The 12,439-nt window shown below is 40.1% G+C and overlaps 1 protein-coding gene across 2 annotated transcripts; it reads left to right on the top strand.

Annotated features, from left to right (window-relative positions):
- The first annotated feature begins 6,042 nt into the window (after positions 1-6,042).
- LOC110603045 (protein Brevis radix-like 4) lies at positions 6,043-11,604 on the top strand. Of its 2 annotated transcripts, XM_021740699.2 has the most exons (8): positions 6,043-6,499; positions 6,622-6,784; positions 6,930-6,953; positions 7,032-7,166; positions 7,244-7,638; positions 9,335-9,470; positions 9,704-10,104; positions 11,159-11,604. In XM_021740699.2, exons 4-8 carry the CDS (start codon positions 7,041-7,043, stop codon positions 11,235-11,237), a joined length of 1,137 nt encoding a protein of 378 aa, XP_021596391.1. In that variant the 5' UTR covers positions 6,043-6,499; positions 6,622-6,784; positions 6,930-6,953; positions 7,032-7,040; the 3' UTR covers positions 11,238-11,604. The 2 variants fall into 2 exon arrangements, with proteins under 2 accessions (XP_021596391.1, XP_021596390.1); XM_021740698.2 differs by lacking the exon at positions 6,930-6,953 and having other exon boundaries at positions 6,045-6,499.
- Positions 11,605-12,439: the final 835 nt, after the last annotated feature.

Raw genomic sequence — 12,439 nt, 5'->3', positions numbered from 1 at the left:
GGAATAGCAGCAAGAGTAAAGTCTATGTAATATTACAGTAGTGGACATGTATTGTAAAAAGGATGTAATGTTATGTAATGTATATTGAGGATAGAATTGTGCTTGGCCCTAGAGTATGGTTGATCCCTTTTTGCATGATCAGTATATTATTATGTTTTATAATGATATGTATTGGGAACCAAGTTTAATATGTAATGTTGACCCAACTAGAGCATTTGATGAGGGCTCTAGTATCGGGTTTTATGTTTACAGAGATAGTGCATGCACAGGATTAAGCTTGGTAGATGAAAAGTTTCAAATTTTTATAGAAATTGGTGATCATGTATGGGATTTATCAGGTATATAGGATGCATAGTAGGCTTGCTACGGGTTCCGGCGACCTTAAGTCGATCTGAATCCTAGCGCCGGTAGCGGTCCGGTCCCCGGGTCGTTACAGTAGGCTACTCTCGAGAAATACAAGACTCGAAGGGAGCATAGGTCACGACTCTTAGGGGAAGGGAGAAAACCTCCATTAATATCCCGAGGACTCAAACAGTAGCGATGAAGAGGCTGTCCAAAGGAAAGGCCAAATTAGAAGAAGATGAATCAAATGATGCTTCGAAAGGTGTAGACTGGAAGCTGGTACAGACTATTCAAAGGTATCAGAAGGAGCAAGAGGAGGACTTTGGCTTGGGTGGTGTCTCGCCCCTTTCAAAAGAAATCTTAGCGAAAACATTCATGATCTTTAAGATGACAATGTAGCTTTAGGATGTTAACAACTTTGTGTTGTGTCGAGTGTTTTCGTCAACACTCACAGGTTTGGCTCAGAAATGGTACCAACATCTGAGCTCAGATTTAATTCAGAACTTTACACAGTTTGCTTCATTATTTAAATCCACATTCAAACCCCGGCCGCTACATGTCAACAATTGATGGAAAAATCCCAGAAGTATGTCAGACTTGATGATGAAGTCTAAGTACTAAAGAGGGGGAACCAAAAGTCAGAGAGGCATGGATATGAAGGAGACCACAAAAGTTACCTCGTCACCTGAAGGAGGGATGACCAAGGTAAGTATAAGAATTATACTCCATTAAATGACTCACGAACACGTATTCTGATGTGAATCAGAAAAAATGATAATGAGATCAAGTGGCCGCCCAAGCTCAATCTCGAGAAAGCGAAAAGACGAGACACGACCAAGTACTGTCGTTTTCACGAAAATCACGGTCATAGAATGAAGGAGTGCCAGTAGCTGAAAGATGAGACCGAGAGGCTGATAAGGGACAACACTCTTTGAAAGTTCATTAAGAAGAGTAGGGAAGAGAGGAGACCTGAACTCGATACAACAACTCTTAAAACCACTCATGACAGGAAGCCTGTAGGGATTATTTATGTAATTGCAGAAAGACTTAGCAATGATCTGGAAAAATAAGCAAACTATAGGAGATGTAATAACTGGTCTATTAAGCTCACCAAAAACTAAAAAGGATTATTTAAGGTCTTGAAAGTTATTCGGCCGTGGTCTTATAGGCTGACCAAATTAGATGACCGAGTCATGTAATGTTTGTAACTTGAGAAAATTATATTAATAACAGTTAATGAGATATTTTTTCATATGTTGTGTTCTTCAGTGACAAGAAACGATGAGGTTTCCTTCTTCAAAAAAGATAAGGAGAAGCCACAAGATGGGTTCTGCCATGCCACAATCCGGGCGTTGGTCCCACTAATCAAAGCCACAAGACAGGTTCCACCAGGTCAGGTCACAAGGTGGTTTTTGCCAAACCATAATCCGAGCATTAGTCCCACTAATCAAGACCACAAGGCGGTTTCTGCCAGACTAGGTCACAAGGCAGGTTTCGCCAAACCACAATATAAGTGTTGGTCTCGCTAATCAAGGGCACAAAATGGGTTTCAACAAACCATAATTTGGGCATTGGACCATGGAAACAAAGGCATTTGTGCCAGGCCACAAGGTGTGTTCCGCCAGACTAAAAGATCGGGCATTGGTCCAATATAAATTTTTGAGGCATTTGAGGCCTATGCGACAAAAAGTTTCTAAGACATTTTATGCTTAGACCTCAATGCGAGTATACGCCAGGCCGACCAACCGAGTATTAGTCCCGCTTCACAAGAAATTTCTTGGGCATTTTATACTTAAGTCATAAGGCGGGAGATGATCCCATTAATAAAGGCATTCATGCCAGGCTACAAGGTGGGTTCCACCAGGCCAGAAGGTTAAGTTTTAGTCCTATGTAAATGCTTATAAGGCATTATGCCCGGAGTGTAAGGTGGAAATCTGCTAGGCCATATATCCAAGTGTTGGTCCCATTTTACAAAAAGGACGAGTTATTTTATGGTTAGCATTCCCTACATCTATTACATTTTCTACGAGAACTTGGTCGATATCATCAATCCTTCCCTCCTCGTACTCGCTCTCTTCCTCCTCTAGAAGGAAGTCATCTATCCAAGCAAAGTCCTCCAAAGGAAACCACTTCACTAGTTTCTTCTTTATTGATTTTTGGCCTTCGATGAACATTTCTCCATTCCAGACCACCGTCTCTTGAAGCTTGGCCTCTAATTCAGTAATTCTATAAGAGGCGGCTCAATTCTCCTCAACCTGAGACTGCAACTCTTGAACTTAGTATTGAAGCATGGCCACTTGATCCTCAGCACTCTTTGCGTGATTCTCAAGGGCAAGTTTGGAAGCATTGGCCTCACCCAAGTCTCCCTAGAGTTTGTATACTGACTCTAGAGTCTCTTTCGTGATGCCTTCCACCTCGACAACCCAAGTCTTCAGCCTGAAGCACTCCTTTACCAAGAGTCTCTTGTCCATTTATTGAGCACCAAACTCCCACCTTAGGACCTTATTACGCTCTTTGGCCATATAAGTACAAAGGGCACTCTCCAGGGCTGAATGCATGACGTTGTCAAAAAGCTCATTAGTCTCAACCTCGTTTAAGCGACAATAGTCTCCGAGCCTTAGAGCATTCTTGGTTAATAGGGCGACCATGCTGGGATCTTCAAGGAGAGAGGGTGTTTGGGTTAGCACCAGTGCCAACCATTGAATGCTAGGAGGCCATGATGAATCAATCCTTACGTTCGCAGGAATGGGCTCCATAGAAGTGGGGATTGCAGCAGAAGGCTCAAAAATTGGGACAGATGCAGAGGCACCCAGTGCAGAAGACTTAGGCTGTGAGTAAGCCGACTCTTATACTGTAAGTTGAGGAGGAGGAGGAAGCATGATTACTTTTTCTACTCTGCGAGCACATTTGGGAATGGGATCGGTTGCCTCAGCAATAGCTTTGCTTTTGTGGGCAACACGCGCCGCTTTAACAAATTTGCTTCTCGATCCAGCCATATCTGCGTAAATTGAAAAGTAAGTAAGTCAATTTGAAATCTAAAAGAAGGCAAAAAGAAAAATATCATAATCTCTAGTCAGGAAAGGGCTCTTCCCAAGGTTGGGAAGGCTGGACCGGTGAGCATTTCAAGTCTGACTCACGTGGAGACTCTACCAAGACAAAACAACATTTCTCACCGCCTCGGTAATGTCCGTTTTCTGAGGGAACTTAGCCATCGTCAAGAGAAAGGCTACAACCTCATCCTCATTCCTCCTCGGTTGGACCACATCCTTCTTCAGCTTCATCCACAGGTTCCAGCTCATTCAGAGGTGCCAAAACCCCCAGACGATTGGTGACAAAGGATAAAAAACTTGTCCTTCCACTACTTTAATGAAGAAGGTATTCGGTCAAATATCGTCTAGCGTTTTCGCCCGCTAAAAAATCAGAACTCTTCAATTCTCTAAGTACTTAGCTGGTATAGTTAGGAGAAGAGATCCATGCTTGGCTGTTGTTATTAGAATAAACAAATCGGAAGGCCACCAGAATTCTCCAGCAGTTAGGATGCAGTTGGGCAATTGAAAGTTTTTAAAACCAGAGGACCGCAGTGAAAAATGGGTCCATGGGGAACTGAAGACCCGCCTTCAGCTGCTCTTCATAAACTATGATAGTATCCTCTGCAGGGATTTGGTAATCTGCGTGAAAGCCCGAGGAAAGGTCGAAGATATGGAAGGTTTCCCAAGAAATTTGATATTTATCATGAAGACGGTCTACATCTTGCTCTGATAGGATGGATGAGATGTTGCTAATTAAGCTACCTTCACTTTCTTGATCCACTCTCAGCAGAACGATAGGAGCAAGGGCACGGATAGGGCCATCGAAGAAGGAGCTTGAGATGGAACTTCCATCGGGAGTAAGAGAAGAAGAGGAAGAGGAAGTATTCCTATTCATCTTAAAAGGAAATGAAAAACAGAAATTACCAGGAAAGCAATGGAGTATAAACGAGAAAAAAAGGAGCGACCGAGACTTTTCAGAAGCAAAGGTTACAATTGTGAGTAAAAGTGATATCTAGAGAATAAGAAGGACTCTTATAAAACAGTTTTGATGGTAGACTTTAAATGCGGCTGGAGAAACAGAGCAGCCATCATTGAAAAGTTAGGTAGGTAAAACAGTGTGAGCAGGGAAAGGCCAATAGGTAGGCAAAACAATGTGAGCAGGGAAAGGGCAATCTCAATGGGCATGTGTCCCAAATCATAAGAACAATTGTTCGCTTCAAATATGAAGAATCGAAGACCAGCAGAAGGACCTCTTATGCTATACAAGAATCGCCCAAAGTGAGTCCTGAACTGTCACCACAAAATAGGGCCACATAGTAAGGATCTGATAAGTGGATATGCGGTCCTGCCTAAGGAAAAGAAGACTCAAACACTGTTACGTCCGGTCTTGCATCAAGACTTGCCCTCCTTTGAAGAGGTCGAATCTTTACATGAAGTTTTCGTTAGCAAGCACAATCCAGCAGACTTCCATTACGTCTGTAATTATGAGATCACCGACCAGATAAATCGGCTAGATCCCTTATCAAATAGCCGGCCACATCATCACCGAATATTATAATATGTTGTATTTAATCACGTCCTCTTACAATATAAAATCTAGCGATCATAGAGGCAAAGGTATACAATTCTCTTGCACTACTATACTTGAGTTCGAAACAGTTTCTTATATTCGCATTATTTTTCAGTTTACTAATTTGAGTATCAAAATAATTATCGTGGGTATTTATCCCCTCATGTCCTCTTTGTTATAAAATTGACCAATCATAACACAATTCTATTTTTCTAGTATATCACGATATATGTTAAAAAATATGATGACAAAAAAGAAAGCATACTAATCGTATTATATTGTATTTAAACATTCAATGTATCCACTGAATTAAAAAATCATGCACGTTTTGTTTTTTCAATTGATGCCAATGTTTATATCTTAATATTGTAAAAAAATGCCAGCATACTCTTAAATTTAGATTGATAAAACATAATTTTAAAAATAAAATGAACCCTATTTTATAAATTGGCTTTATACTCTAATTTCTTTAGTGCAATTTGTTTAAAACAGGCAAGTAATGCAAATTGCTCCAACTTGGAATTTTTGTGACAGAACATTTTGGCGCTCTTTGCAATTTTACTCAATAAATGCACTTAGATTATTCATATTACATGATTTGGCTTTCCTTATTTATTTCATCATTAAATATTGATTCAAGATAAAATAAGTATACATTGAAGAAAATATATAATTTAACTATTACCTTGATTATTGTGCTAATTTTAGTTTTTTATATAAAGAGAAGAAAGTTTTTTTTTTTATATAATATTAATCGATTCTAAAGCGTGCATGGTTTGAAATATGAAAATTGAAAAAACAAGCTATAACATGTATTTAATTTAGAGCAGTATTTTTTTTTTTTTATCAGAGTCAGAACACACAGATTCAACCCATTGAAATAATGTAAAATTGGGCATTTCAAATGCCGTATCGCAATTAATCCTCACTCCTATTTTAAACTCCACCAATTTCCTCAAACTAAGGGCATCCATCGCTGCCCCTGTCCCTGTCCCTGTCCCTGTCCCTCATGCTCGCCAATCACAATGCTCAATCTACCTTAAATTCGCCCTCTTTCAATTGCTCAGATACAGTTGCTCTCCTAGTATTCGGACATAACGAATTTTAGTATGCTCCGGCCTTCTAAGGTTCTTAAAAAAGGGGGCCCGTCATGTGGGCCAAAAGTCCACTAAATATCTCCCCGGACCATACGACGAGGGAATCTTAAAGCTTTGCTTCACCACCCAACATTTGATTAGGCATCCAAAGAAGACTCACCACCGCACTAAGCAAAGCATGGCGAGCTACAGGTCGCTCGACTATTACAACCGCGGGTGTTGTTTTCGCGCCTATTACAACCGGTAACCATCCGGTTCCAGGTACCCTTGTAAAGCAGGCTCAACAACAGTTCACCCAAATCAACACTACTATCTCCATTATAGGGATCAGCCACCATCAAAGCTAAGCTGATAAGCGAAAAAAATTATACTCTTCTTTCCCATTTTGATCCTTCTGCGCTCTTCTCTGTTGCCGGCCGGACTATCCAATGCAATCCTTCTCCGCCATTAACTCCGATGAGGTGCTTTTTATACCTATTTTGTTTTCTCTTTCTTTTAGTTTTTCTCCTCTTGCTAATAATCATAATTTAAGGAAAAACTGTATAATCAACCTCTTGTGTTTGTTTGTTCATGTAATTCACAGAATTTTGAGCAGAGAATCTCTGATCGTTTTATCTGAAGTGTGCATTCAAACGCTGCATGGGCATTGCTTTTCACTGTGTTAGGAATATCTCGTTTTTGGCGCTGAGACACTGAAGCCAAACTGACTCCTCAGTCCTCAGATTTCATTCTTCTGATTTCTAAGTGTAAGGATTCTCCACGCTCATCAATTTTCATTACCTGAATTCAATTCCGCTCATCTCTGATTCATTCCGCAGAGTTTTTTTTTTCTTTTTGAATCCCTGGTTTTGAAAATTATTGATGCTTTCCTTATCCTGTAAATTGTTGCAGTCTGAGTCCCGCAAACGATCAGAGGTCTGGTTTTCTAGAAGTTGACAATGTGTTTAAACTGTTAGCGTTTTCTTGTGGAGTGATACATTTTTATTTTTTCAGAATTGAAAAATGCTGACGTGTATAGCTCGATCGAAGCAACCTGGCGATGACTCGCTGAGTCAACCCGATGAGTCCGGTACGACAAACAATCCGAACACCAAACAACACCAAGCGATCAAGTCCCTCACTACTCAGGTACTTCAAAATTCCAAAACCCTGACTCCTCACTCCGTTTGGTAATTCAAGGTTTAATTATGGCTATTTCTTAATAGCTTAGGGACATGGCTCTCAAGGCCTCTGGAGCGTACCGGCACTGCAATCCATGTACTGCACCAACAAGTCAGAGCCGATTTAGAAACAACTCGAACGAGTCTGACGCAGAGTCGGATCGTTTCCGGTGGTCGTTACGGCGGACCGGAAGCTCGAGCTCTACGACACCTAGGACATGGGGAAAGGAGATGGAGGCAAGGCTGAAAGGGATATCGAGTTCAAGCGGCGAAGGAACGCCAAACTCAGTGAACGGCAGTGGGCGCCGGGTCGACCCGCCCGTCGTTTTCGTCGAAGAGAATGAACCCAAGGAGTGGGTGGCCCAGGTGGAGCCCGGTGTTCTGATCACTTTCGTTTCGCTCCCACGCGGAGGAAATGATCTCAAGCGGATACGCTTCAGGTACGCCCTCGTGACTGATTAGATATTTTGACGGTCCTGATTCGTTCTGAAATGACAATGTCATAGATTGATTTTTTGCATTTTTTGACCTCTGATCGTCGGTGTCTGGTGAGTCATGACTGTGCATTTGGTGTGCATGTGTCTTACATTAGTTCTGTTTCTTGGGTTGATTATGAGAGTGGACCGCTAGTGGGTTAGTATACGTCATTGATTGGTTGCTAAGTGATTGTTGGGATTTTTGTTATATTTATTTACTTTTGTTATTTTATGGCATTTTTTTAAGAAAAAAGGAAAATGTACGTGTGAAACTGTGAATGGAGATAAAAAGGAAATGGACCAAGGTGGTATTTTTTATATATCTGCGTTATTTAATTAATAAGCTTCCAGAATGCCTTGATGCTATGGGCTAACTTGTAATATAGGCATGATAAAAATGAGAAAAAAAAAATTACATTAATGAGAATTTTTTTTACCGGTTACAAAAAAGAAGCATCCAATTCGAAACGCAACCCTGGACAATGGACACGATGTGGCGTTCAAATGGATGAATTAGGTGGGGGACCCACATCATACAGTAAAAATCACGCCTAGTGAAAAGCAATCCAAGAAAAGTCCAAAAGGGGAACTCATTGTGCCTCATTAGTGGTGGTGGGGCAGATCTGATTGTGTTGGGTACCTTTTTCTCTGAGCGTTGTCGCTGTGTCGGAGAAGGCCCTTCTCTTTTCTTTTTCAAAAATTTAATTTTTTTTTGTTCTTTCGCGCCTGATTCCCCGTGGCCTTGTCACTTTATATGTCTCACCAATTTTCTTTTGTCGCGTTGTTTGCTATAGCCCACATCATCTGTCACTCCCAAGCTGTATGCAAGACAAAATATGCCCTTCAAGTGAGGCCAATATTGGCAGCAACAATGACTTTGCTAGAGAAGGAATAGACCTCTCTTGTTTCAAAGGGGACAATGACAAGAACGTTCATGGTTAAATCTGCAGTTGGATTTTCTTTTCTTGACCCCTCAAAGCTTACATTTGACTCTCTGTTCTATTCCAACCAAAATTTCTTCCTCGTTATTTTCCCTGTTTTTTTCCTTTATTGACTTTGTTATCCCAAAATGCTTTCGCATTATATCCAATAATTCTGCTTGGAATTGTTAACGGAATGATGGCACTGGGTTGTTGTTGGTTTGAGTCCCCTTATGTGTTTGACTGATTAGACATCCACTATTATGTTGTTGCCACCTATAATGTTTATTGTATTTCATGCACTGAAACCCTCTTCAAGTAAAGTGGCCTATTGATTCTTTTTTTCAAAACGTGCTTAGTGTCCAGTTTAATTGCCTATTATAATTAAAGAAGAGTTTGTGTGAAGCCATAGGCATGTGACAACTAATAGCATGATTTATGCCTACTTGATCATCCTATACCTATATGTAAAAATATTTTAGGACTTTAATTCTTTTTAGGATAATTTTATCTCGTTATGCTTGACTTTTGCTGTCGGATTGGCAAACCCATGATTTGATTCACATTGTGTTCTTTTCTTAATCACTAAATAGTATTAATTTTTCCTTTTAATTGCCTTAGACTCTATCACATGCATAGCACGTGCCAAAAATTTCGTGCCATTGCTAATTCACTGTTTTATCATCATATTTTCATGAATATTCATGGCTCCTGAATGCGGTTAATTTTATCTGCTTTAGTCGAGACATGTTTAACAAGTGGCAAGCTCAAAGATGGTGGGCAGAGAACTATGACAGGGTCATGGAGCTTTATAATGTCCAGAGGTTTAATCGCCAGGCTTTTCCACTTCCAACACCCCCAAGATCAGAAGATGAGGTGAGTTCCACATTAGTTATCACTTCCACACAATGACATGAGGGCATGATCAAGGAGAGTATAATCAATCAATAATCTCAGGTAGTCACTTTGAGGCAATGTAAACCAAATTAATAGACTTCTTTTTAGTGACTGGCATTAGTGTAACATAGTGTGGTTGCATGTTGAGAATGAGATGTACTTCCTCCCATTATATTGGAGCTAATAATGTCATTTTTTAAAACCTGGTTCAGAGCTCAAAAATGGAGTCTGCGGAAGACAGCCCTGTAACACCACCACTGACCAGAGAACGCTTGCCTCGTAATTTGTATCGACCAACAGGAATGGGAATGGGATACTCATCCTCAGATTCACTGGATCATCATCCAATGCAAGCCCGTCATTACTGTGACTCAGTTGGTCTCACCTCAACCCCAAAACTCTCTAGTATTAGTGGGGCCAAGACGGAGACATCATCAATGGATGCTTCTATAAGAAGTAGCTCGTCAAGGGAGGCAGATCGCTCTGGAGAGCTGTCAATCAGCAATGCTAGTGACATGGAAACTGAATGGGTGGAACAAGATGAACCAGGAGTTTACATAACAATTAGAGCCTTGCCAGGTGGCAAAAGGGAGCTCAGAAGAGTTAGATTCAGGTAAGTTCCTGTTATCACTCTATGACAAGCTAATCGAATTATTTCTCATAAAGCATGTCATGTGGATAGAACTGGCAAACAAGTTCCTAAATTCGACAAAGGATCTGATATAGTAACATACCCGTGTATATGGGTGCATTTTAGCCCCCGTGTTTTTATTTTGCTTGCCTGAAGCCCCCATGTTTTTTTTTTTGAAATGGTGAAGCCCCCATGTTAAAAGCATGATATATCTGCCATATTCTTGGTTCCCTTAGATTCACTGCTATCTGATGTTTTGCTGGTTGAGATAGAGGATACGTCCGTTACCTGAATTCTAGCCACTGAAATTTCCTTATGATTAGCAGCTGGTATGGCCTGATAGAAAATATGGCGTGTATAATGTATAAGTACATGCCAAGCTTCAGGGTCAAAGCTTTTAGTATCTGACATATATCTCAATTAGATTACCACTTACTTTAGCCATGTACTTAGGTCAAAAATTATTGTTCTGTCAGGATTGTGATCTGACTTAGGCATTATTGCGTGCTTGTCAAGCCTATGTACTGGTTTAATTTTAGATCCGTATGGTTGGTGATACAGGAAGAATACATAATTATCTGGATTTATAATCTACATGTTTGTTGGCAACAATTTCCCCCTTTTCAAACCACCAGGGACAGTTTTATAGACAAAAAAACATTGCTGACCAGTTGATGATGCTCCGTGAATAAGTCCATCAGTGGGTTTGATTTGACTCAATCCAGGTTGTTTGGACTTGACGATAATGATTTCATGCTATAATTGAGCCAACTTGCTTATAATTATGACTTGAATTGACAGGCTTTAGAAACAAATTACTGTACTTCATCATGTTGCTTCCACCAGCATATTCTTTTCTTGTGCTGCTATACAAGTTTGGATTTACAATATTAGCTTGAAGTGATTATGTGGACTGTCAAGTCTCAAATGAAAAAGAGAGAATAATTTATCAAAATCAAATAGCTTCCTGTCTACTTTACTTCTATGCTTAGAATTGTATTTACTGCTGAACTTACTCTATGCAAATGTGGTGCAGCCGGGAAAAATTCGGGGAGATGCATGCTCGAGTGTGGTGGGAAGAGAATCGAGCCAGGATACATGAACAATACTTGTAATTGAGCGGAAACAGCCGCTGCTGGTGCTGTCTAGATTGTGGGGGTGTGTTCATCTTTTCTCTTTCTATTTATATATATGTATATTTTTTTTCTCCCTTCCATACGAGTAGAATCTAAACAGGTGCTGCTGGCACCTCTTTTATTTTTTGGGGGACTCTGCGCACTTACAGTGAAGTTCCTCAACTTGGTAGATGCACGATACCCTTGTGGGATTGGGATCAAGTACTTGAATTAATCTTATATTTTTAACAATTTCTTTTTAATTGTGGGTGGGTAAAGAGCAACGGTTGTGTAATCGCAATTATATGGGTGGTCCACACATGAGTATCAATATCAATGAAATGAAAGAATGTGTTTTTTCTTTTTCTTTGCTTTCCCTTTCGTTTTCAACTTTTTTTTCAAAGATAATAATTTCATTTCATTGATTTGGGAATACATGGCCCAAGGCCTAAAACCAAACAAGTCATAAGAGCAATCCATACAACCACTACCTAAGTGGCTAAGTCTACTAAACAAAAAGGGCCTAAGCCATTTCAAACGACAACTCCTTCACATTTTTTCGTATCAACCATGAAAGCAGACACAAATTCAACGTGCAATCTGCAAATAGCCCTCCTTGAAGCATTGATCTACATCAAACAACGACAAAAACATACTTGCATCTAAAACCATTAGCTGGCCGAGGGAAGACCCTCCCTTGTCTGCAGGGTCATATGAGGCTTCAAAAAGGCAGATTTGGATCTCCAATATTGAACTGTTTAGACTATTAAGTTGTCCATATTATTTAAAACTTTTCAAATTCGAACGTTGAGAAGTGATATGTCTGTGTTGGAATTTTTAATAGCTTGGCAAAGATATTATTACCCTTGTAGGTGACCATAGAGGGCAGATTGTTTGAATATAAAGTTCATAGTGCTGAGAACTCATTGGCTTTAACTTTAGCTCTAGAGTGTTGAATCAGAGCATAAGGTAAAATTTGAAATTCTTCGATGTGAAATGAACTAGAAATAGAACTTAGCATTTCATTCAATGACTAAAAACGGACCATGGCGAAATAGACGCCGATCGAGCGATGCGGGCGGCTGAGCGGGCAATGATATCGTCGATGGAGTGAGTGACAGGCCCACTTCTTATTCTCCATAATGGGCTTTCATGTTTGTATTTTTCTAGTAAAGGCATCCACTTAGCCCACGAAGGAAACT

This window comes from Manihot esculenta, chromosome 16, assembly GCF_001659605.2.
Source record: "Manihot esculenta cultivar AM560-2 chromosome 16, M.esculenta_v8, whole genome shotgun sequence".
Lineage (NCBI taxonomy): Eukaryota > Viridiplantae > Streptophyta > Magnoliopsida > Malpighiales > Euphorbiaceae > Manihot > Manihot esculenta.
The sequence above is the reverse complement of the archived record's forward strand: the minus strand, read 5'-3'. Positions and strand labels throughout refer to the sequence as shown.